The 27,106-nt window shown below is 38.1% G+C and overlaps 1 protein-coding gene and 1 long non-coding RNA gene across 2 annotated transcripts in view; one reads left to right on the top strand and one right to left on the bottom strand.

Annotated features, from left to right (window-relative positions):
* Positions 1 to 26,430, top strand: part of BCKDHB (branched chain keto acid dehydrogenase E1 subunit beta) — a 217,720-nt gene extending 191,290 nt beyond the window's left edge. The window contains exons 10-11 of the mRNA XM_082731185.1: positions 24,461 to 24,609; positions 26,142 to 26,430. Of these exons, the coding sequence (XP_082587311.1) occupies positions 24,461 to 24,601 (141 nt within the window). The 3' untranslated portion in view covers positions 24,602 to 24,609; positions 26,142 to 26,430. The remainder of the gene's footprint in view (positions 1 to 24,460; positions 24,610 to 26,141) is intronic.
* Positions 8,663 to 16,121, bottom strand: LOC309865062. Its single transcript, XR_014311933.1, has 4 exons — positions 15,927 to 16,121; positions 11,137 to 11,239; positions 9,083 to 9,142; positions 8,663 to 8,839 (listed from the first exon to the last, which is right to left on the bottom strand). It is a non-coding gene; the product is annotated as an uncharacterized lncRNA (long non-coding RNA).
* Positions 26,431 to 27,106: the final 676 nt, after the last annotated feature.

Here is a 27,106-nt window from a genome sequence, read left to right as displayed (position 1 = left end):
GGCATGATCTTATTCATTTTTATGGCTAATATTCCATTGTATATATATATCCCATGGCTTCTTCACCCATTCATCTCTCTACAGACACGTGGGTTGCTTCCATATCTTGGCTTTTGTAAATAATGCTGCAGTAAACATAGGGGTGCATATAATCTTTTTGAATTAGTGTTTTTATTTTTTGATAAATACCCACTGGTGGAATTACTAGATCATATGGTATTTCTATTTTTAATTTTTTTAAAAGATTTTATTTATTTGACAGAGACAGATCACAAGTAGGCAGAGAGGCAGGCAGAGAAAGAGAGGAGGAAGCAGGCTCTCTGCAGAGCAGAGAGCCCAATGCGGGGCTCCATCCCAAGACCCTGGGATCATGACCTAAGCCCAAGGCAGAGGCTTTAACCCACTGAACCACCCAGGCACCCCTATTTTTAATTTTTTGAGGAACTTCCATACTGTTTTCCACAGTGGCTGTACCAATATGCATTCCCACCAACAGTGCCCGAGGGTTCCTTTTTCTCCACATCCTTGCCAATACATGTTGTTTCTTGTGTCTTTTTAGTTTAGCCGTTCTGACAAGTGAGAGGTGATATCTTACTGTGATTTTGATTTGTGTTTCCCTGATGATTGGTGGTGTTGAGCACTTTTTTCCTGTGTCCGTTAGCTATCTGTATGTCTTCTTTGGAAAAATGTCTGTTCAGATCCTCCATCCCTCATTTAATGAGATTGTTTGCTTATTGGTGGGTGGAGAGTTGTATGAGCTGTTTATATATTTTGCATATTAGCCCATATCCAATACCTCGTCCTATTCAGTATGTTGCCTTTTTGTTTTGTCAGTGGTTTCCTTCACTGTGTAAAAGCTATGTATTTTTCCTTCTGCCTCCCTCGCCTAAGGAGACATATCTATAAATATGTTGCTAAGGCTGATATCTAGGATTATGAACTGTGTTTCCTTGTGGGAGTTTTATGGTTTTAGGTTTCACATTTAGGTCTTTAAGCCATTTTGAGATTATTTTATGTATGGTGTAAGAATGTATTCCAGTTTCGTTTTTTTGCATGTAACTGTCCAGTTTTCCCTACATCATTTATTGAAAAGACCGTCTTTTTTTTCCCCATTGTATATTCCTGCCTCCTTTGTCATAGATTAATTCACCATGTAAGTGTAGGTTTATTTCTGGGCTCTCTATCTGGTTTCATTGATCTCTGTGTCTAGTTTTTGTTTGTTTTGCCAGTACCATACTGCTTTGATGACTGTAGCTTTGTAGATTGCTTTGGCTCTTTGAGGTCTTTGTGGTGTCATACAAATTCTAGGATTATTTGTTCTAGTTCTGTGAAAAATGCTATTGGTATTTTAACAAGAATTGCATTGAATCTATAGCTTGGTTTGAGTAGTATGGACCTTTTAACAATGTTAATTTTCCCAACCCATGAGCATGGTATGTCTTTTCATATGTTTGTGTTATCTTCAGTTTCTCTTATCAGTGTCTTATACTTTTCAGAGTATAGGTATTTCACCTCCTTGGTTAAGTTTATTCCAAGGTACTTTATTCTTTTTGGTACAATCATAAAGGGAATTATTTCCTTAATTTCTCTTTCTGCTATTTCATTATTAGTTTCTAGAAAATTGCAACAGATAACTATGTATTAATTTTATATCTTGTAACTTTACTGAATTCATTTATTCTAATAATTTTTTTGGTGGAGTCTGTAGAGTTTTCTATCATGTTATCTGTAAATACTGACAGTTTTACTTCTTCCTTACCAATTTGGATGCTTTTTTTTTTTTTTAAGATTTATGTATTTATTTATTTGACAGAGAGAGAGAGGGAGCGAGAGCACAAGTAGGCAGAGTGGCAGGCAGAGGCAGAGGGAGAAGCAGGCTCCCCGCTGAGCAGAGAGCCCAATGTGGGGCTCAATCCAGGACCCTGGGATCATGACCTGAGCCGAAGGCAGACGCTTAACCAACTGAGCTCCCCAGAGCCCCCAGATGCCTTTTATTTCTTGTGTGATTGCTGCAGTTAAAACTTCTAGTCCTAATGTTGAAGCTTGATAAGGGCTGTATCCAATATTTAGCTCCATTGAAACCTAAAAATGTTTATATTTTTAATTAACATGACTGTAACTTACTGAATCCTCAGAAATGTTCAGCAAACCCAAGTTTGCATAAATTTTTAAAAAGGAACACTTAAATGAAGAGTAATTCTTTACCCTGACATATCATCATCTTTAATGTATTTCAACTAATATGAAACAGGGAAATAATGTCTCATACTCTTGAGAGCTATAATATTCAGTGGTAATCAAAACACAAGATGTACCCTTCCTGATTTTCCATTTTTCTGTACTCCCAGTTACATTTTTAAAATATAAACAATTACATGTGAGATTTCCAGTAGGAGAAATATAATCTGAAATCAAATATATTTTCTCACCCAACAGGTATATTGCAGTATTTTGGTGAATATCAAATGTTAAATGAGCTCAGCAAATTTTTACACAGAGTCTACCATATGTGTTAGGCAGTAGAGATGATAAGCAATGATAAGTAGATATGGTACCTGCTTCCAGGGAACATTCACTTACGGGGAGAGATGCTCTAATTTGTGTCATTATCATATATAGACTATATAGAGCATACAACATACATTTTTTTAGCCCCATTAAGAGGTGAGTACTTATTCAGAATAGTGCCATCATTTCTCCTTTATTTACTATAAAGCTGTCATTTTCAAGTCCATGGAAAACAGCTGGTGGTGTGTGTGTTCTAAACAAAAATGAATTCATTAGGAACTGGGATCTGTTTAGCCACCTTGAGTTAGAGGAGCCTTTGGCATAGTGACTTGTGGTTGTGTGGAAATGGAAAATGGAGCCACTGGGAAATATATTCACAATGGGAAGACTTTAAAGTTACAGAAATAGCATGAATCAAGGAGAGTATAAAATTATAATTTGTCCATCATCACCAGTAAACATATATGGAAAATCCCCAGAGTGACTGGCTCTGGATTTTACATTTTAGGTTAAACTTGCCTTTGCCTTCTGTTCTCTGTCAATCTGTGTAATGATTTTTTAAAAATATAGTCTGTTCAGTGGGGGGATGGGGGAGGGACAGTTAAACATTTTTTAAAAAACTAATTTTGGTGGATTCCTAACAATGTAGAAAAGAGTGTAACAATTAAGAACTCAAGCTCTTGAATTGGACAGAGCTGCTTTCAAATACTGTTTCTGGTACATGCCAACTGGAGTAGTGACCTACCTCTAAACCTCAAAACTGAGGTTTCCTCATCTCTAGAATGGGGATTATGAAGCTTTCCTCTCATAGGGTTCATGAGGAATAATAATATAATGCAAGTCATGCTTAATACTGGCACCCCGGTGTATGCTCAGTGGGGGTTGGCTATCTATTTGTCATATTATTAGTGTTATTTCAGTTACAGAAAGACACCTTCTTAATTTGTTTTCTGCTTTTGAAATGTGATCTTTTGAAGTATTATGTTACTTGTGAATGCAAATACAAATTGACCCTTTTTTAAATGATCATCAGTCTCTGAAAATGCATAGAAGAAAAGAAATTCTGGTATCTCAGATTCTCTCTTTTTTAAAAAAAAAAAGATTTTATTTATTTATTTGACAGAGATCACAAGTAGGCAGGGAGGCAGGCAGAGAGAGAGGAAGGGAAGCAGGCTCCCTGCTGAGCAGAGAGCCCGATGCCAGGACTCTGGGATCATGACCTGAGCCGAAGGCAGAGGCTTTAACCCACTGAGCCACCCAGGCGCCCCTCTCAGATTCTCTTTGAACACACACATCACCTCCCCACACAAACTTTAAGGCACTAAAACATCTTAAGAAAGTTTTTCTGAAACCATTTAGTAAGTGGGTTTACACAGTATCTAGACCCATTTCAAACTGTTCTGTGGGGAGAGAGGGATTTATGGACAATTTTGAATACGGCGATTTCTCTTTCAAACAGTACTGTTTCCCATAAAATTCTCATACTTCAGCTATCCTAACTCACATATTCCTACAGCTCTTCTCTGCACATGGATTTTCTTCTTCTCTTTTTCCAACTTTGTGGGATTTTTAGTGAGAAAAATATTACTTCTCCTCTTTGGTGACTATTTTCTACCAGTTCCTCTTAAGGTAGAAACAACTGAGAAAGATTCATTGACTCTAGTGATTTAGGGGTCATTCGTAGCAACGGCTTAGTAGAGCAGTAGTTCTCAGCCCTGGTTGGTTGGTTGTTTGATAGAATATTCTATGGTTTTTAAAACTCCTGGTGACCTTACTGTCCCTCAGATCATTAAATCAGAGCTTTTGGGTGTTGGGACTGAGGCATCAAATCTAAAGCTCTTCAAATAATTTTAGTGTGCAGTCAGTCAGCTGTGAGCCCTGCTCTGAGAGAGCATTGTGTAAGACACGATTAGATGAGCATCTATGCAGGAATGAGTTGACAGGGCAAGAAACCAAGACAGGAAATGTGGACTACCATTTTGTTAAGTTTTCATGGTTTAAAGGAAGAAGAGAGGCGGACTGTACCTCGAGGAATTCTAATTTACAAATGTAGGTAGCAATATACTAGTAATATATGTTAGCATACATGCCCAGAGGCTCAGCCAGTCCCTTAGGGCAGTGACTCAGCAATGTAGGGGTCAGGGATGGACCTGCAGTTCGCAGAACTCCTGGGTAATTGTGATACATCTGTCCTTTCCCCACTACCCACTCTGCTCTCCCCATCCTTCTTTCTCCATCCCCCAACCCCTGCCTCTGGTCACCTTATTCTTTTCCTTCTTAAATCAAGTGGGAGGGGCCTGGGTATAAAATGTTTGATCTCAGAACTGATGTCTTTCCTAGTGGCTGTCTGGCTCTAGCAGCTCCAAGCAAGTGTTCTAGAGTTACCCTCATTAGACCAGAAAGGTCCTGTTTCCTGAACCAGAGACTCTGAACTTAGGAGAATGGAATATGCCAGTTTGCTAGGTCAGTGGAGCCCCGTCCCCCCTCCCGGAACTGGGAAAAGTGTCACCTTCCCACAATATACGGGGGAGAGAGACAGAAGAAAAAGAAGATGAATGGATATCTGAAGGAAAATCTGAGTGTTCTTAAAAGGGGGGAAGATGGGAATGGGTGCTGGGCAGTCAGTACTGGCCACTATGTATAAAGTCATAGTGATGCAATATAATGAATTATTTTACATTTATAAATTCTTGATACTTTCAATGGGGACATTTTGAATGGCATATAGAAAATGCTATAGCGCTGGTATTTCTCTGAGCGTCAGGTATTTCAGGGAAAAAATCTTTCTGTGATATTTTAGAATACAATATGATAAAAATAAAATAATAATTTCCTGTATCAAAATGGTTTAATTTACCTAAACACAATAGCATATGCCAATCTGTAACATGTATTCCTGATTCTTGTGAAAATTCTCATTGCTTCACAACATTATTATTATGGCAGAATCTAGCCTTCCATCATTGTATTTCTGGAGATTATCAGGCAAATACATTGCTGCCCCTTTTCTGATTTCTATTTAATAGAAAAATGTGGTTCCTGGAAGTATCTTTTAAGATTTTATAAATCTTTTTTTTTTTTTTTATTTTATTTATTTATTTGACAGAGAGAGAGATCACAAATAGGCAGAGAGACAGACAGAGGGAGAGATGAGGAGAAGCAGGCTCCCTGCTGAGCAGAGAGCCCAATGCGGGACTCGATCCCAGGCCCCTGGGATCATGACCTGAGCCGAAGGCAGAGGCTTAACCCACTGAGCCACCCAGGCGCCCCAAGATTTTATAAATCTTAAAGATTTATAAGATTCTATACAGATTTTTAGAGATTCTATAAACTCTGTCTAGAAAATGGAACAAATGCTAATAAGAGCTTGATAAAGGGCTGGCAAAACCTTCTACAAAATGAAATTACCAGGTGAAATAAAGGAACGTTGTTAGAGGTCTCAAGACTGTTTTATCATAGCCATCGGTCTTAGAACTCTTTGTGTTTGGTTGTGATTGACACAGGTTAGGCTGATCTATTTAATGGTGTCTATAATGTTCTTAGGAAATGTTTGGGATCCCCAAGCATTTTTTAACAGGAGAATGACCCGAAAACTACTTGCTGGTTTCTGGAAGTTTAAATTGTCCAATTTCAGTCACCTCTCTTCAATTTGGGATTAAATTCTGGGACTAGAAATACTTGAGGGAAAAAACCCTTTAACTTCATCCCAATTATGAGAGAATCATCAAACAAATCCTGATTGAGGGACATTCTACACAATACCCAATCAGTGCTCCTTAAACCCGTCCAGGTCACCAAACACAAGGAAAGCCTGAGAAACAGTCACAGCCAAGAAGATCCTAACGAAACAAGAAGACAAAATAGAATATAGGACCCTGGAATGGAAAAAGGACTTTAGCGGAAAATTGAGGAAGTATGAATAACAAGTAGACTTTAGTTAATCATAATGTATCAACATTGGTTCGTTAATTATGGCAAATGTACGAGTACTAATGTGAGGTGTTCATAATAGTGGAAACTGAGCATGGGTATATGAGAACTCTGTACTGTCTTCACCATTTTTCCATAAACGTAAAACTATCTTTAAAGTTACTTACTAAATTTTGGGAACACATTTTGTGGAAAAGACTTTCTACCATGAGGGAACAGCAGCAGAGCCTCAAGCTACAGCTTGAGTGAGGCCAGAAGTCCTGTGTTCTTGGGGTCCTCTGTGTAGTCACTAAGGCTGGAGTATCCCTTAGATTTGGCATTTGGACTTCTGCTGGGACTCTGACCTTCTTTCTTTCTGTCTGTCTGTCTATTTCACTGTCATGTAGTATAGGTTAAGAAACAAGGAAACCAGTATCCCCTGTATGCCAGGCACATACTGGACTTCACTAAAATTAAACACATCCAGTTTTTAGAAGCCTGTGGACTAGACCTACCATTTCCACAATTGATAAAAACTGAGATTTAGAAGACGAATTTGTCCAGTCAGATGCTTCCTGACAGACCACACGAGAGCCTGGTTATTACTTTGTTTCTAGGCCTTTCTACCTCCTTACATATATGCCTTCTTTTTTATGGAGAGAGCACATTGGCAAGGTATTATTTTTTAGCCAATACCTTTAAAAAAACCTCTTAAATAAGTTTTTGAAAGATTTTAGGCACTCAGGAAATTGCAGAAACAGTACTCACAGCCCCGTGTACCTTTTACTGAGCTTCCCTCCATGGTGACATCTATGACTCTAGTATGATATGGAAACCAGGAGATGGACATTGGTACAATGCTGTTCACTAGACTACAGAACTTCTCACCACTTTTTCAGCCCATTTTCACGTGTGCACATGCGCAATCATATGCAGTTTCATCCCACATATACACTTCAATGTATACATATATCTTATATATCATGTACACACATATCTCGACATACAATCAAGATACAGAATTGTTCATCGCAATTCCTTTTTCTGTTTGCACCCTCCACCATCTCCATTTAGCTGGCAACCACTAATCTTTTCTCTGTTTCTATAGTTTTGTCATTTCAACATCTATATGTATGGGATTTTTTGAAATCTGACATTTTTCACTTAGCATAATGCCTTTGAATTCCATCCAGGTGGTTGTGTCTATGAATAGCTTCTTGTTCTTTATGATTGGGTAGTTTTTCATGGTATGTGTGAATATACATACCACAGTTTTTCAACCATTCCCCCATTGAGTTGTTTTCAGTTTTGGCTATTAGGAAAAAGTTGTTGTGGATTTGTGTGTGTGCGTTTTTGTGTGGTTCTGTTTTCATTTCTGTGGGATAAATGCTGAAGAGTATCATTGCTGGGTCGGATGGTATCAGTGCATGGTTAGTTTTATAAGAAATTGCCAAGCCATTTTCCAGAGTGGCTGGTCTATTTTACATTCCCACCCCTGGTGTATGGGTGATCACATTCTCACCAGCGTTTGGCGTTGTCATGGTCTTTATTTTTGTTGCATTAAGTGTGTAGTGAGAGCTCACTGTGGTCTTAATTTTCATTTCCCCAATAGCTAATGTGTTGACAATTTTTCCAAGTACTTAATTTGATATCTATCTCCTCTTTAATGAAAGGTCTGTTCCTGTGTTTTGCCCACTTTCTGATTGGATCATTTCTTTGTTTACTGATGAGTTTTGAGAGTTGTGTACAGATCCTCTGGTAGAAGACCTCTGCTAGATAAGTGGTTTGCAGATACTTGCTTTCACTCTGTCCCTCTGTCCTGTGCCTGCTTTTATTAAATCTAACATTTTACCCTGTCCTAGACGTTCTGAGCTTCCCTTGAGGAGATGCTCCTGTGTTTTAACCCCAGGAAATTATTCTTATGCGTTTCATCATCAAAGAAGATTTTGCCCAACTTCTGGGTTTTTGTTACAAATGAAGGAGTGTTTCCCCCATCCTCCCTGTACTTCTTATTCCAGTGATTCTAACCCTCCTCTTTGATGATGTCTTTCCCACTCATTTTGTTAATGGTGCTAAGATTGTTTTCACCAAAATGGCCGCCACTCCTGTACTTTTGATCCCCTCACTATGGAGTTAGCCCCCTTAGTGTTGATTCTTAAACCAAAGCATTTTGTGACTTCTTAAGGCCCTTGGGGTTTCTTTCGTTTTCTTCCTTTTGTTTTGTTTGTTTAGTTTGCTTTGGCTCTGTGGCTGTCTATATTTTATTATCTTTTTTGCCATTCAATTGTCAAAATCGTCACCTGCCAACCTGGAGTCTAAGCTTTGTGAAGAATTCAGGGCTGAAGTTCGTTTTGCTCAAAATCTTTTGGCTTCCGTTTTCAGTATTCAAGGGCAAATGACTCCCAGGCCCTTGCTTTTCTCCCTGTCGGAAAGATGTAAAGATAAGTGAAAACTGGAATTTTCCAAGTAAACCTCGACTGAGTGAGTAGTCGCTGTGTGCCAGGCATTGTATGCTAGGATGCCTTCTATTCAAGGGATTCAGGAAGGGCATTTACTCTTTCAGTGACTGGAGTTTGATTTCCCTTGTTATCATGTTGATCAATGTTCCCTGGCAGGCAGTGAGAATGGTTAAGAAAAGCTAGAGCCACACGGTCTTGTTACTTACTAGTTGATAACAGAATCGGGACAAGGACCCAAGTCTTCTACTTCACAGTACAGTATTAGTCTGAAAACCAAAGAAGTTGAGATGTTTTGTCATTCTTTTTCACAAAGAGAACATTTTTTCACAAAACAAAAAGCAAATGGGAATTAAACTTTCTAAGAGATTCCAAATAATTCCAAATTATAGGATTTTCAGTTCATCAGAATTTTTATAGATCAGAATTAAGATACATGCTAAGCAAAAACAAATATTCCCTTCTCAGTTTTGTATAATTGGGCACATGGAATGCATTCTAATTATATTTTGCTTTCTTTTTTATATTACCTCACAACCACCCCAGGTTGCTGGGTATCAGCATTAACACGGGACTAGCTCAGAACTTGCTATATTGTAATCCGCTTTGGTGACAGAAAATCCAGAAAGGACACGAATGAGGGAGAAGGTTTTTCTTTACTACCCCTACGTAGAGCACTTGAAAATCTGTTTCTCTTTGCAGTGGATTTCAAATCCTTTCCAAAGGAACAATAAATAATATTTATAAAAATATGATCTTCATGCATGTTGCTAGGCCATTTTTTGAGCTTTTCTGTATAATACATAACTGTAAGAAACCACTGAGAGAGATGCAGAGATAAGAAATAGGGAGAGGAAGTCAGTAGTGTGAATAAGTGAGAAATTGATGTTATCGCTAAGGAGCTAATATGGTAGTAAATCTATTGAATTACTAGAAGAGAAAAGGTATTTGAATATTAACCAAAAGGGATTCCGGTTAGCCACAAAGTCTAATAAAATACTTCCAGTTCTAAAATGCCCTGTTTTTATTTTCCTCAGAAGTGGGCATTTTAGTATTGATCCCTTGAAAGTATTCTACTGAATGAAGTGATAATTTCCCCCAAGTTACTCCCCCAGAATGATCTGTTTACATTGTGTACTTGGACTTACTACCCTCATCCCTGTATTGTTCTGGGTCTCATTATCAGCAACCCCATCCTTCATCTCTGATGATATTTCTGATTTCTCACAAGTGAACGTTGAGTTTACCTGGAGAATCTTACAAATCTCTGTAGCTACTCTTGTATGTACTTGGTAAAATATAGATAGGTGAAATATCAAAACCATATGTTACCATCTTCCTGCCAGGGCTGGTCTGTTGACCACCTGGCCATCTGGTTGCCTACCCACCTCCCTCACCCTGTTGTTCCTCCTTCCGTGTGCACCCTACCCCTCCTCCAGTGCTTCAGTCCCACCAGCGTTTTCTCTCCCTGCCTGGATCCCACCGGGCTCTTCTCTGCCTCTGGGGGCCTTGGTACTTCTTATGTGACCTGGAAGGCATGCTTCTACCTGGTTCTTGGCAGAGCTGGTTACTGATGGTTTTCAAATGCCACCTCCTCAAAGAAACCCCTTCCTGAGCCCCCTGGGTACCTTGGAGCTCTAGCCCCCTGTTATCACCGGGTGCAGACCCCTGCATACTTCCTTTCTAGCACGCCCTCATACCTATTCCCCCACTAGAATTTCAAACTTGGAAGGTAGGGACATAATACACTCTGAAATATTTGCCGAATGATCGAACATATGGATTTTAAAATCAACACAAGATTCTGAAGGCCTCCCGGAAAAGGGCCTTGGAGCTGACTTTGGAAAGTGGACTATGTGAAGATAGCAAGGGATAGAAAAATCCGACAGCAGAGGTTCATGTAAAGGCAGTCTTGTAAAATGGTAAGCTTCAGAGTGGAGGTCGGCCTGTGCATGTCTATACTGGGCTGGGAGGGAAGTGGGGATAAATAAAGAATAAGCTTTGGGGAGCCAGGAAAAGCTTTTAACTAGGGGAGGGCATGATCACAATAAATAGTGTGGCGTCTGGTAGATGAGTAGGACAGTGTTCAGTAATTGCTAAGGAGTGAAAATGTCCACACCCCAGCTCCTGTCTTACTGATTTTGTTTTGCCTCATCAGTGACTAAGCTCATTAATGCCCCAGAGTGAACAGCGTTAAGTAGAAACTAGAACCGTTTGGTTAGCAGAGATCTACTGAGGCCCTCCCCTGCATCAGGCACCGTACCTCTCTCTCCAAGCATCAGAGCTGTGTGAAGCAGTGTGCGTGATGGCTTGCGGTGCTGGTTTTTGCACACCTGGAGGGAGGCACGCTGGCAACCACGTATTTCCTTAAATAGGGGGGAGGTGTTATTTCATTGAATCAGTGTAATCAAGTTATTTATGACCCTGCACGGTAATAATTACATATTGGGGAACAACCACAGATAAGAACTACAACCATTCCAGCGTGTGCTGCTTTTAAGGGCTGGGTGGAAGCATATGTTCTTCTCATGTCAGTTTTGCTTCCGATCTGTCATTTGCTCCCTGGAGACCGATTTTCTTCTTCTGCCTGGACCTCTGCACATAACCCGTTCCAGCTGTAACAGCCTTCGATTGTTTTTGTCACCAGTTTTACCTTGTTTTGAAACTAAACTGGGGCGCCATGGCTGATTTCCCTGTTTTTGTATTTTTGACAAAATTGAATCCCAGTGAAACCGTTTGGGCAGCAAACATAGTTTGTTTTGCACAAAAAGTGGTATATTTCAGTCTTGAAACTAGTTCCCTGTCGTTGCAGCCACAAGAAAGGAAACCGTTTTTTTTTTTTTTTTTTTTTTAGAGAATATCAGTGTTCAGTGCTGTTGCTTGATAGGGAGAGGGTAGTTGCCATAGTGATCTAACAGCCTCTGGAGGGAATGCGGTCATGGCCTTAAGCATCCGGCAACCCACCCAGTTTGGAGAGCCCCTCTGAAAAGAATTTCCTTCCTTGGAAATTATTTGAGTTACTGAAATAAAAATCGTTCAATTTCTGCAACTCCGATATGCCTACAGGTTTGTGTTACGCACTCACCGACTGTCATGAAAAGAAAAGCATTTCTAATACATACCGTATCTGTGATTTTCTTGGGGAATGAGGCTAACTCTATTGCATGGCAATTGCTCCACAAACACATTCTCAAACGCACAAGACCGCTTTGACTTTTTTTCACGTGAGGAGTAGAGCTCGAAAACCAATTCAACAAGATGCTGATTGAACGTTATTTATCACGGTTTGGGGTTTTCAGAGTTTCAGTGGGTATTCGTCAGTGGAAGGATCTCTTATGACATACAGGAATCTGTTCAAGCTGTGCTGGGCGAAAACACTCATATATAAGACTCGTCTAATGGTCACATAAACCCGCAATCGGTAGTTCTGAACCCGACATTGCTCGCGGGGCAGATTGATGTGTGAACACTGTATTTACGGGACCGAGACCGCACATTTGCTCTGCAGCTGTGTTTAATGGTTATCAGTTTGGCACGCAGCGTGCTTGTTTTGGAGGGAGAAGAGACACTGCAGATCCCTTTTGGCAATTCTGAAGTAACCGAAGTACCTACTGCTGGAGTGAATCACACAAACTTAATTAGATTTGCTCCATAATTAGCACTGGAGGAAACCTGAGGAAAATCCTTGTGGGTCGGCGATTTGTTATATCAGACATACAAGCGTGCTCATTCGGGGGACTGGGAATTGAGAACGATGAAATGTTAATGCATCATACCCCAGATATATTGTGAACATGTATAATGTTTTAATTGAGCTTTTCAATGTGATCTTTTCTCGGGGATGTTTGAGGTTCTTGTCCCAGACCACCGGGACCTCTCTGTTTCCGTGCCTGGGGACGGACCGGTCTGCACACAGCCAGGCCCACTTGGTGGCATTTACGTGTGTGCAGCCAGCTTTACACCTATAATGAGAGCCCACAACTATTTAATAAACACCCCAGTGCCAGCCATGGAGTCTGTGCCAATAACCACTAATTGAAGCCAGTGACTACAGTCTGAGGCAGGGAGACCCCATACCGCCCTTACATTTACATTTTAATTTCAGATTAATTTAATTGTGGTGTCTTATCTGTTGTCTGTCGTTTTAATTTAAAAAAAAATTTAATTTTAGTTTCAAAAGACATTTCTTTAAATAACCCAGGAATTTTCTTCTGTAGCTTTAGAGCTCTACAAAGTGAGTTAACTGTGGAGAATAGCTATAAAATATTTACTGTAAGGAGAGGATTAAATTTCATATTCCAATTTAAGTTAAGGCTAGGATAAAACTTGTAACCCATGTTTATTTGACCTGTTTTCCTACTCTGTCAAAAAGCTGTCACATTCTTATCTAATTACTTAGCTACTTAAGTTAAATCTAGATTTTCCTATAGATAAGGAAATGAAAAGAAGCAAGTTTCATTTCCTCGTGAAGCACTGAACTGCTTTTCTTGAATCTTAGGGTAGAAGCAACTTGAAGCTTACAGCCCACTATTGGTTGAATATCCAGTTTTTTCTCAGAATTCAAAATCAGCTTCAGAACTCAAAGGGGCTATTTATGCCCCGCACTCAAGCAAGCCCATGGTAGAAAAAAGTTCCACTCGTGTCCTTTTTCCCTCTCATTTTTTCATCTTCTCCCCAACAAATATTTAAAAGAAGCCAAACCTCTCAATCTGTGCTGAACCTACTATAACTCTAGAGACCCATCTCTTCCCTAGTGGCCCCGACCCCCAAAGACACCAAACTGCTAAGCCTTTTATTAAAAAGTCTGTATGGATTGGACTTGCATTAGACAATTCCACCAGTTTCTATTTCACAGGTGTAATGGTAGCACTAAATAAAAATTTTGCCTTTTCTCCAGCCCATACTCTCCTGCGCACTTTTAAATCGAAAGCCCTGTAGCGTGCACTCAAGAGTAATAAGCAGGGGAGCTGGTTCATGTCCCGGTAGAACCGTGTGCACCTGTGCGATCTTGGCCACCTCCCCTAACCTCTGCCAGCCTCTGTTTACTTGTCACCACCTCACAGAGTTGCTGAAAGGATTGAGACTATATAAACAATTGTACTTACTTAAGGAAGTAAGAACATCTCTTTGGGTACTATGTAGTTAATGTCTGGCTGTTGGTTCTCTGGGTGTACCTGTCCCTCTTCCTGAAGTGAGAGGCATAAGGACAAATACATTGCTTTTCCGGTAGGCCTCCGTGTTGTGTCTCAGATTATTCATGAGGATTCGTTGATTAAACACAGAATTATTTGTTTCTGTCCTTGTATGCTTAGGCACATGGTTGTCTGTGGTATGTGACCAGTGGGGAAGCTCCTGTGATCTCTGGGTAGGGGGTGGGCGGGGTGGAGAATCCCTGCTGTGTGTTTTAGCCTGATTCCTAATTGAGGGACCTGATTGAATTTTTGTAGAGCTCATCCAAACAGGTAGATAAAAAATAGTAAGTGAATGCTTTGGTCTATCTCAATAAACTGTGTGAACATCCCCCTTTTAAAGAAACTACATAAATTTAGTTCATCTACAAACAGTATCTTCAGCATTTTTAATATTTTTTTCACTTAACTACAAAAGTATCCAGAACCAGGTCCTAGTTATTGTTAAACCACATTTCACTAGTGTATCTATAGTATCTATAGTTTTATCAGGCCTATTAGAAGTTTGTCCACAGTGAGCAAGCAATAACAAACTTTGTGAGAAATAGATTCATCTTAATTCATCTTCAGCACATATTTACCCAATTATGGGCATTAAAAAGGCACGTGTATTTTTCCTCTAATTCTGAACTATCTCTTGATTCTGGAAATTCTGAAAATGTGTCTATGCAGATACATAGACATTTAATCTGAAAAGCTTCTTTGTAGGAAATGTTAACCAACTTTAAAGGCAGAAACATAGATATGTAAGTGCAGCAAAGAGGAAAATAGATTTTGGGTTCCGCATTGTATTTTAATTGGATGCAGACAATAATTACAAGTGCTAGATTTGTTGAATGAAAAGGTTGAACTCCTTGTATTAGTAAAAGCTGTCTGCATTAAATAATGCGAGCACTAACAAGCCTTTTCTTACTTAGGTCAGAGATCCTGCCAAAAACTTATTTGCTTTGTAAATTAGTTCAATTATTAAATTTTGGGAGTGCTGCTACTGCTGGGATCCAATCAACAAATTTTTGACTACATCTCCCTGATAATTGTTGATAGCCTTAGGACATTTATTTCTGTTGTGCTTTTCTTAGTAAAACTGTAGTGATCTAGTGACCAGAATTAATTGCTGAAAAACAACGTGGTCTGATTTATTCATTCAGCAAAACCAAGCTTAAAGGCTGTGTTGCTATGACACCCAAGATTAACTTAAAAAAAAAAAGTGCATTTAATTTCAGTAAAAACATTGACACGTCTCTTCTGGCATTACGTAGATAAAATAAAGTTGATCTTTTCCCTTTCCCTTGCCTTTTTTACATTTAACAATTTAGCATTTAGTTTTTACATTTAGCATTTAAACATAAACATAAACTAGAAATTTGACATATTTAAAAAAGACGGAAAAAGCAGTAACAAAAAACAAACTTTGTATCGTACTAAGAGATCATTTGTACAATAGCAGATATTTTCATCAGTTCTTTATCTGGCTTCTCAACTTTTTAGAAAGATGGTGCCAGATAGGGGGAAATCACTTTATTCTAGTAGTTTCGTTTTGTGACCAGTCTTGAAACTTAAAATCAGGTTGCAGAATTGGGACAGTGACAAATCCTAATAGAGATTTTCCTAGCGCAGGTTCAGTTTCCCAAATTCTGAAAGAATATATTTTCTGTGTCACGAGACAAAAGAATCATCAGATTGCTTCAGCCAGGATTGATTTCTGCCTTCTGAGCACCATTTGGTGGTATGAGAATGCTGTAGGAATAATTTTATGGGGGGGGGGGGGAACAACAGAAAAACCGAATGCTTTGTGAGATCATCGAAAGTTGCTTAAGAGGAGTATTTGAAGTTTCCTGCTGCCAAACAAAAGCAAGAATCCTACCTGACAGAGAGCAGTTTGTTCCTGAGATGACCCCGGTGCAGCAAGTCGCTTATGTTTATCATTAAGCACCCACATTCTCAGGAAATTCCACTTTCCAACTTTACTGCTGCCGATGCTTGCTTCTATAGGGAAGAATTCTGAACTATAAAATTTGAGAAGCTCCAGCGTCTGTGGAAATTTGAGAGCATTGCCTCTTTCTCCCCCCACCCCCAATTGAATATAAATTGTTTTAACAAAAGCATGGTAGCCACAGTTTGTGGTACATGTCAGAATTTGCCCATAGTTATGTCTGAAAAGAACTTTAACTTTAGCGTTTGAACTTTGAAAGCCTCGGGACATCTTTGGAGACCAAGGGCTGCAAATAAAAGCGATGTTTATGGGCAGGAGGATGGAAGGGAGAAATAACTTTTTTTTAGCTGCTGCTTCTCGCCTGTGCTCTTCAGGTGAAAGGCGCGGCAGCTGTGGGTCACAGCTCCAGACTGTATCTGGGGGAAGGCTGGAAAGCCGAACCAGACCTTGACAGGTTTTACCGGGGAAACCAAAGTGGTTTGGATGGGGTGCGACTTTTGCCTTTGCGGCTGCTAATTTAGATTTTATGAAAAGCAAAATGAGTTAATACCTATAAAGTAGCTAATACGGTCCCTGGGCCATAATGTACACATGCACTTTCTTAAACAGTGATCTTAGATAACATTATAAGTGGTAGAAATGAGTTATCACTTTCACTTGTTTCTGATTTTAAAACAGTGAAAGTTACAAAACCATCATTCTGAGAGGAAAAATCCCTATGAAGTAATAAATTGTTAATTTTAATGTTACATTTGATTTTAAAGTTTGTTCTACTTCAGTTTCTACAGTTAATCTATGGAGATTCACAGATAATTTTATATTAACCTGTTTATATTCTAATACAACTATAGAATTTGAGCCATGAATCATTTCTGCGCACATTTTAATATCATACTCCAGTTTGTTTTAGGTAGCTAGATTGTATGAGGGGAAACCCATTTAGTTCACATATAGTATTTCTAACTTCAGAATATAAGCGTCCATTTTAAAAATGGAATTTGAATTTAAATGAAAATCCTCATTTAGAATTCAGTCCCATTCTTTAGCTAGAGAAATCACAGAAAACAAAAATTGTACCAGATTGCTAGTAATTTGCATTAAAGAGGAAGAAATGGAATTTTTTTTTAAAGTGCTCAGATACTGTAGACATTTCAGTGAAGTTAAGTCAGAGAGATCTCAGCTTTTAATTTAGTCAGGATTATGATTTTATCTAGAAGCTTTGCTGAAATAGGTGGGCTTCACTATAATGTTTTAGGTGTTAGAGAAAGCTGGATAAAATGCTATTTTTCATATACTGTTTCACTTAGTTCCACTGGTTCCACTGTATTTTCAAAGCGAGAGACCTCGTATCAACAAGTGTTTATTGAATGTATCTTCTGTGCATAGGTATCGGAAAAATAAAATAAGCATAGTTTTGATGTTCGAGGGCAGATTAGGGACGGTGCTGTCTGAAGAATTAATTTCATACATCTGTGCTGCATAGAAAATCAGTACAGCCTACTGTGCCTTCTAAGCTAAGTTTTAAAAACATGATAAAATAGTATTTAAACCATTAGCTTAAATGAAAAATTATATTTTAGATTAGCAAATGTTGTATTTATTTAATTCAGTAATGAAATTAATTTGGAGTTGCTGGCTTAGGGCCTTCACAGGTTTCTGTGACTCATTTGCTAAGGAAGTGTGATTCAAGACACCAGAATAATTTTTTCTCATCTGCTGAAGCTCATATTTTGGCTATGGGCAAGTTTTCAGGGCAGATTTAAAACAAATTTAAAACAAATATTCTCTGATAGTATTGGGAAGCTGGGGGGATGTCTAGCCTTACATAGATAAGACTATTCAATTTATAATCAAAATACAAGTCTCTAAGTTCATTGACTATATTGCTATCAAGTTTGCATCATTTGGTATATTGTGATTTTTTCCCCCATCTGTTTAGAATTTAACTCTTGCCCTGCTCATTATGACCTCTAGATGACTATTTGCACTAAGAAGTGAAATCTCTGTTGTTTTTATTGTTAATTTAATAATTTAACTAAATTGGGACTAAATGGTATTGGAATTTAGGTTTAAAACTGAACACATCCACAAATCATATAAAGTTGCTTCTTAAATTTTTTTCTTCTAGAGAAGAAAGGATGACTCTATGACCTCTACATCTTGTTCGGTGCTCACTACATTTAGAGCTTAATTTACCCGCATCCTTTCTCCTCTTGGAAACAAAATATATTCTCATAGTTTAAATGGGTTGTTGGTGGCATAATAATGACTATATGATGTGAAACTTTTTGTTTGCAAAATAATTTAAAATTTAATTTTCCAAGTTATTACTTTGGAATTAAGTTGTGAGCCAATGTTTCTCCTTATTCCAAGGAAGAATGTAACATTTTTGATTTACGAGGTAATCCCATTGACAATGTATGCCTGATTCGACTTGTTTCTCATTACAGCATCCTCCTTTTCTGACTCTCCATTAAATGTTTAGAAAGATTAGTTTTGCAGGGAAACTTAAGGAATTTAATCCGCCTATGTCAGCTATGAAAACTAGGAACATATATAAAAGACCCGAAGTGTTCTTATCTCACTTTAAACTTTTCTTCACAGTCTTCCAACTCAGGGTAATATGTGGTCTAACACAATAGGCTGTCTCCAACTTTCTGTCATTAGAAGAACCGAATAAAAATTTTTCCAGAATTGTCTCTAGAAAGAAATCCGAACTTGGGATTGCCTTGAATTAAAAAGTAAAGACCAAATGATTGCTTTAAAAATAAATTAAATACCGAGTGGTCTTTTATTCTTGGCTATATTTCAAAGTGTCTATACCTTGGTTACATTAAATTATATTGGACTCTTCTGGTTGAAACCATCCAGTAGGTAACTGACAGCCTAATTTGCTATAGGAGCATTGCTTGGAAATTATGTGCTTCTGGGGGAGGGGAGGTAGATTTTTTTTTTTTTTTTTAACTATTTCCAGAGCTCTTGACTTCCTCATCTAGCCACACAAGTTGTTTATTGTTCCAGGCCCAGGAACTGGCAATTTGTGTCCAGGCTCCCTGAACCCCACCAGGGGGCAGCACCGGACCCTCCCTTTCCCTGAGGAGGCCTTAGCGCAGCCTGGCTCCTTATAACCTCAGTGATTCCCACCCTCTCCTCACATGACACGTACTTATTTGTGGTATTTCCTTACATTTTTTAAGGCTTAGTAAGTCTCCAACAAGGGTAGCCATTCCGTGTTGACCGTTCTGTACACCAGAATCTTTTCTTCATTGATGGTTTGATCTGTGCTTTCAGACACCTTGTGTTTATTATAACTTGGGAAATCTCAAGAGGGAAACAAAAACCTAGCAATTATTGAACACTACGCTATGTCAAGCTTGAAACCGGGTCCTCTTCAGACACTCTGTACAATCTGGAGGAGCATGTAGGCCTCTAGTAACAATAGTGTTACAAGACAATAGGATAATATAACAGCAGAATTTTTAATGTCCCTAATTTGCTGTTAAGTGACAGAGGCTCAGAGAAGTTAAATCATAGGAAAACAAAGATTCCCTTTAAATAGAATTCCAGGGGCGCCTGGGTGGCTCAGTGGGTTAAAGCCTCTGCCTTGGGCTCAGGTCATGATCCCAGGGTCCTGGGATCAAGCCCTGCATCCGGCTTTCTGCTCCACGGAGGGCCTGCTTCCTCCTCTCTCTCTGCCTGCCTTCCTACTTGTGATCTCTCTGTCAAATGAATAAATAAAATCTTAAAAAAAAAAAAAAAAGAATTCTAGATTCCATGCTGTATCAATTATATCCTACAGCTTTGCCATAAAAACAATGAAAAGATTTGTGGAGAGTGACTGAAGGCACAGTGAGGAATGCCTGAAACTGATTTCAGTGCTGTAATTCCTGTGATGGGAGAATTTATGCTTGATGTACTTAAAACTCTAATGGGGAGATGCAGTTAAGTGCTGGGAGGTCTTGAATGAAAGCCCTAATCTGTGCACATTTACATACACACAGTATATACTTGGTATTATGTTCACCAAAACACGGGATTAAATGCAATACACTGAATTTTTAGAAACCTACTGATAATTTTAGTTTTCTTAAAACAACAACGGGTCCTTTTGTAATTAATTTTGATTTACTCTCTCTTACCTGCTAAAAAATATACAGGCTCTCTCCTCTGCAATCTGAACGAGACACTTAAAACTTTGTTTTGTTGCAGAATATAGGCAAATAAAGAATTTATGTTGCTTGCATTTATGGTTTTTATGATTTGGAATTATCATTTCAGACTCTCAGCTTCCTTTTCTGGTTGCAATGCACATAGCAACCCAGATGGCTAATATACAAACAATTTGAGTGATGCTTATTTAAATCATTTAGGACAGCTCAGGAGGTTGCTGAGACCCGAGACCCATCTGTTTATTGCTCTATGCGTTTCTTTGAGGCTTAGTGTGTGCTCACACCTTCACACGTCTTAGCCTCTACCTTCCTGATATATACCCAGAAGAGGCATCTTAGACTCCATTTAACTCCTTATTTCTATCGAGGTTCTGTTTTAAAAGCTTAATCCCCACCTGCCTTCTGTTTTACCATTTTACCCTTTTTACTTTAGTTTTTTTCCTGTTATTACTATCCTCAGCAGTCACTTTGCAGATGAATGACTGGGAACGTGGGTTGGTAGTCAGGTTGGAATCTTAATTGGCTGTGTACGTAGCTATTTGACCTGGGCCAGGCTCTTTCACCTTGACTTCCTCATCTGTGAAATGGAATGTAATACCCACCTCATATATTTGTGAGAATGATTAAATGAGATAAAATATAATTCATTACCTATAATTCTGTCTGGTTGCTATTATTAACATGCTTTAGAAAGATGAGTCTTAAAATGACAAAAAGACATTCAGAAGTAAATTTCGGATACCATATACTTGAATTTCAGACAACAGTCTTTTGGAAGGAATATCTGTTTTTCCTTAAGCTGACTGTTTATGTGAAAGCACACACTACAACAAAATGTATGAAAACCCTCATGGGGTCTAGTGTGAGGGTTCCAGTCCTCTTTTATGGGACCCATGGAGAAACTTTGGACTATGAGTAGCTGGAGAAGAGTTTTCTCTCGGCACCTGTCTGGGTTCTCTTCCGAAGTCCCTGGTTACATATTAGACTGTACGGCTTTGGAACCTCACTTTCACATCTGTACTGGTTCCCTGTGGACTGAGCTGGTCCATATATACACTCAGAAAATGGTCTCTTCCATGTTAGCCCCTGTGCCGGCCATGACCTGTAACCCTTACAACTCTGTGGGTGAGGTCATTATTTCTTCCTAATTTTATGTGGATTACTATTTCTGAATTAAAGATCATCAGAGTTTTTAAAAGTATGAGTGTGCTTATGCACTCAGTGGAAAAGAAGAATACAATTAATCTGGATGGTCTTGGAAATTCAGGGCACACGTTTACTGTAGTTCTAGTATTATAACATGGTATAAAATAGAGATACATACTTTCCAGAGGGTTAATCTGGTACATTGATCTACAAGTCTGCCATTGAGATTCAAATATTTTTTGTAAGTGTGTGTGTGTGTGTGTGTGTGTGTGTGTGTACAGCTTCTGCATGAAAAAAACAGGTTGAACAAGGATGCCCTGTTTTGATGGTTGCCCAGAGAAACATATAGCCACAGATAAATCATTTGTGTATGAAACAGTCCATTAGGAACTCACTTTGTGCAGCTGCTTGACCCAAGCATTTTTTTTCCGGTCTTTTTAAAACACGTTTTAACACAAGTCTGTGGAGGGAATAATGCCAGTCTCTCTAATAATACTTCAGTTAGCAAAGCATTAAAATGTCAAACTGTTTCAATTGGTCAGGGTATATCCTTATAAAATTGAATCATAGTCCTCTGTTATGTATCTGTTATCTTCCATGATTTTTTTAATTTAAATAGCCAATTTAGCCAATTAGCCAACATTTAGTACATCCTTAGTTTCTTACATGACTTTTAAAAATATACTTTATATATTTATATATAATGATTTAACATCCTTTCACTCCACTTAATGTAGAATAATTGTTTCCAAATTAAGGAAACACTACATATAAAGTTATAAAACTAATGTAAAATAGTAACCATTATTCACACAAGAAGGTATTTTTTACTCTTTTATGTCAGTGTCATTTAATTACAAATGTAAATTACATTTAATTACAAATAGTTTCATAAAAACTATTACAATACATATTAAGTATGAACTAGAGCCCTTTCTCACCTTTTGCCACTCCTGGCCTCAGAAGGTAACCTCTAGTAATAGTTCAAGTGTGACCCTTCAGACCTTTTTCTATGCTCATGCAAACACACAGGTGTATCTTGCAAAGAGTGATTACACACACACACACACACACACACACACACTCACACTCACTGGAATACTACTCAGCCATAAAAGGAATGTTGCCGTTTGCAACAATGTGAATGGAGCTAGCGAGTTTTATGCTAGGTGAAATAGAGAAAGGAAGATACCATATGATTTCACACCTATGTAGAAATTAAGAAACCAAACAACTGAACAAAGAGACAAAAAAAAAAAAAACAAAAACAAAAAGAGAGAGAGAGAGGCAAACTGAGGAACAGATTCTTAACTATAGAGAACACACTGACGGTTACCAGGGCAGGTGGGAAGGGGGTGGGTGAAATAGGTGAAGTTGATTAAGGAGGCACTTGCTGTGATGAGCTTGGGGTGATGTACGGGTGTTGAGTCACTGTATTGTACACCTGAAATGCATATTATACCATAACTGCAATTGAAATAAAAACTTAAACAATATAAAGCATGGTATTAAGAAGCCAATTAGAATAAAATAAAATACAATTAAGTAAAATATATAGGGAAAGGTGGACCTCACATCCTTTGTAAAGCAGGGTAATGCAGGAAGTAGATGCCTATAAAACCTTAAGTTGTGTGAGGTTTTTTGTTTTTTGTTTTTTGTCTTTAGTATAGCTGACACACAATGTTACTGGTATATGACTTGGGATTTGACAAGTTTATACATTGTGCTCTTTCTTTGTAGATGTACCTACTGTCTTTCCCTTTACATCGCTGTTACAATATCATTAACTGGATTCCCTGTGCTTTGCTTTTTCTTCCCATGACTTAACTCATTCTATAACTGGAGTCCTGTATCTCCCTCTCCCTGGCACCAATTTTGCCCAACCCCATACCCTCCTCCCCTCTGGCAACTATTAGCAAAACCCTAAGATTTTATTTGCAGTAATAGCTGTGAGGGGTAACGTCAATATCATTTTCATAGGAACAGTTTAATCACATAGCTCTCTTTAGATTTTTTGGAACTCTCTAAAAATTATTTTCAAGTTTGAATTTGTCACCCAATTTTTTTTTCCCTCTGAAGATAATTTCCTGTAGGATTCCTCAAGTGTGGTTGGGATTGTATATATTTTTTTTTTTTAAGATTTTATTTATTTATTTGTCAGAGAGAGAGTGAATGAGAGCAAGCACAGGCAGACAGAGTGGAAGGAAGAGTCAGAGGGAGAAGCAGGCTCCCTGCAGAGCAAGGAGCCCGATGTGGGACTCGATCCCAGGACGCTGGGATCATGACCTGAGCCGAAGGCAGCCGCTTAACCAACTGAGCCACCCAGGCGTCCCGGGATTGTATATTTTTGAACCAGACCTCTAGCCTCATGGAGTTCATTGTGTCTCAGGAGAGACAGATAATTGAGCAACTACAGTGGATCTTGCTCAGTTCAGTACTGTGAAAGCTAGGGGCAGAAACCCCCTCTGTCAGTGGTGTGGGGTTGGGCAAGTGCCACCAGGGAAGGCTTCCTGGCAGAGGTGAATCCTAACACAGTATCTGAGAGATGTGCACACAGCAGTCAGGCAAAGAGCTATGGGCTTGGGCTGGGAATTGGCCTGGGAACCATCAGCATCTACAAAAGCCTGGCCATGAGAGAATCCAGAACATGGTTAAGTAACTGCTAGAAGTTCAGTCTGACTGTAGGGTAATTAGAAACATTTATTATGATAATAATACATGTCCATTATATATAAAATTTGAAAAACACAGGAAACAAGAGAAAACATATGCCACCACTAATTTTAAGCTGCAGAGTTTCCTGTGAGCATTTTCTTACAATTTTGTCATGCCTTATATTTGAATTTATAGGACAACACATTTGGTATATTCCCAGTGAGGCTTAAACCAGAGCTATGCATGGAGATATAAATACATGCATGTATTTTAAGACATTTTAAGTAAAACTGGGATCATGCCAGACTTGCATATGTCACTTAATTTTTTTAACCTTTTTTTTAACGTTTCGATATACTGATTTATTTTAATGCCCCTGGATAGAATTACATTTCTTTTTTCTCTTTTTTGAATTACATTTCAAGTGGAAATGTTTCATCTCTCTTAATAAAAAGAAATATTTGTGAAGTGAACTATCTGTATTCTTCTCTGTAGGAAGAATGTTTCCTGAACCTAGAAGCTCCTATATCAAGAGTATGTGGGTATGACACACCGTTTCCTCACATTTTCGAGCCATTCTACATCCCAGACAAATGGAAGTGCTACGATGCCCTTCGAAAAATGATCAATTATTGACTGTATTGGTAAGTCAGCCTTGCATTTTGACAAAGCTAGTGTATGTCACTCATATGACTGTGCCATTAACCAAGAGCTACGGTCATCAGTGTGTCAGCAATTTCCAGAACAAAAGTGGATTGAAGAAAAAAAAAAGGAAATTTATAGTCGTATATTGGTATATTTACACTTGATAGAAACACATCAGATATATGTTTATCTGATATCCATAAAACAGATGTGTGCATATATTAATGTGGAGTAATCAATGAAGATGAAGATACTCTGTGCTGTGGTTTGCTTACAAATATACCTTACTCTACTCTTCCAACTTTAGCCTCATTTCTGTATATTGTTATTGACCATTTAAATTGTTCATGAATAGGGTTAATTTCTGTTATTGAAAAATGTTCCTTTGAGCAACATTCTTTGGGACTCCAGTGAATTTAAACTATATGATGATCCATAACATGAAATTTGCCTTTATATTATCTGAAAATAGGTTTGTTGAGCAGAAAACCTATTTATCATGTATAGGGAAGTTTTTACATAAAAGAAAATCCAGCACCACCACCATTTCCAGAATCCTTTTAGACAAATGAATATTTTTAAATTGTGGATAATGACATTTAGTTGTTATGATTTTCTATCTTATCTGCCTCTTTAGCAGTGATTTTCTAGCAAAAAATGAATATCATTAAAAACTGTTTAGTTTTCAGGTTTTAATATAGAAAGGAGTTGCTATCACTGACATACTGCCTTATTTTATCTTGGCATTTTGAAACGTATAGCTGGAATTAAATTTTACATTTAATATTCTAATATTAACATGTGATATTTACATTTTAATATCTAGATTGTCTAAAAAATAGTAATAATAATACATTTTTAAGAGCTGTCATCTTTTTTAAAAAAGGGGAGACCAGGCTCTGTGTAATAACATAAGCCCACACTTCTTAAAGATAGAAATAATGTAACTCTTGAATTCTGTGTCTGAGGAATAAACCTGGGCCATTGAAAACCAGAGAGGTACCTTTTAAATTTGTACAGATAGAGAAAATAATGCCCTCCCATCTGCCACTGTGACACCCCCCCTTTCCATTTTTTGCAGTTCTATTTTGAGAATGTACCAGATGTAAGTTCAAGCCATTAGTCAACACATCCTTGGTATTCTTTCAGATACACGGAGAGAGATGCTGTGTATCTGGTGTCCTCTTAATGTCTGTGAAAGTAACTGGTTTCTACAGTAAGTCACACTTAGGACTAGTTAGAGGGAAACCATCTCTTTTGTCCATCTTCTTCCTTCCATGGACTCTCCCTAATGGAGAGTCAAGGTAATCACGATGCGTGGCCACAGAGTTTAGGTGCTGGTTTAAATTTGGATATATAATTCTTTTTAAACCTAAAAAATATGTAAACCTATTGAAAACATAAAAGAAGAATAGGTTTTCTATGTTTCAAGCTAAATATGGCATTAAGGAAAAGAGTCATGCAGTTGAGAAATCTATATTTAATTCATGGTGGCCGGAATGTCTATAATTGTTATTGATTTCTTTTACAGAACAACTGGAAGATTGTGACTAGATATGGAAATATTTTTCTGAAAATTCTTCTTATTTCCTCAGACTTCTCTCTTGTTGAAAGTAGAGTTTTTATGAACTGAACCACCTTGGATAATGGCTGAAAATTTTTAATTATTGTATTAATACATATGAATTGATGAGTTCCATTAAGAGTATCTGAGATTAACTTTTTAAAATGCTTCACTTGGTAGTCTTATAAATTCCATCAAATTACATCTGTAAATATTGGGCATGGGGTAGTATTCAATAAAGCAAAATCAGATTCTGTCTTTTTGTATGTGTGTCTTTTTTTCATTAGCTAAAAGAATCTTATCAGAGTAATAGATTAACTTGTTAAATAAATCTGAAAGTGAAATGCTTAGAAATGCTGATTTTCAGTTACATTATATTTAGTATAATTCTTTTTGGCTAAGATGGTTGTATGTTGATGAAACTTCTGGAATATTTTACCTGATTCTTCCCTCTTACCTCAACAAGATGCACTGATGGGGGCACCTGGGTGACAGGTGGTTAAGCCTCTGCTTTCAGCTCAGGTCACGATCCAAGGGTCCTGGGATTGAGCCCCACATCAGGCTCTCTGCTCAGCGGGAAGCCTGCTTCTCCCTCTCCTTCCAGCTCTCCTTTGTGATCACTGTCTCTCTCTCTCAAATAAAAAAAAAAAAAAAAAAAAAAGATGCACTGATGGACATACTCACTCTTTTCCAAAGCATGGTGGGGCAGGATCTTCCTTGCTGCCTCTCTTCCTAATTTTGGGAGATGGACAGCATGAACCTATCTTTTGTTATAAAATTGCCAAGTTTTTCTACAGCTGTATTTTTTTTTTTTTGCCATGGTGTTGCAAAGCAAGTATCTTTTACCATGTCCTTTCTATTACTTGTAGATGAAAAGAGAAACAAGATTAGAAGCATCAAAAGGCCCTGAGAAGACGGCTGGGTAGCTCAGT

The sequence above is a fragment of the Mustela nivalis genome, assembly GCF_964662115.1.
Source record: "Mustela nivalis genome assembly, chromosome: 5".
NCBI classification, from domain to species: domain Eukaryota; kingdom Metazoa; phylum Chordata; class Mammalia; order Carnivora; family Mustelidae; genus Mustela; species Mustela nivalis.
The sequence above is the reverse complement of the archived record's forward strand: the minus strand, read 5'-3'. Positions and strand labels throughout refer to the sequence as shown.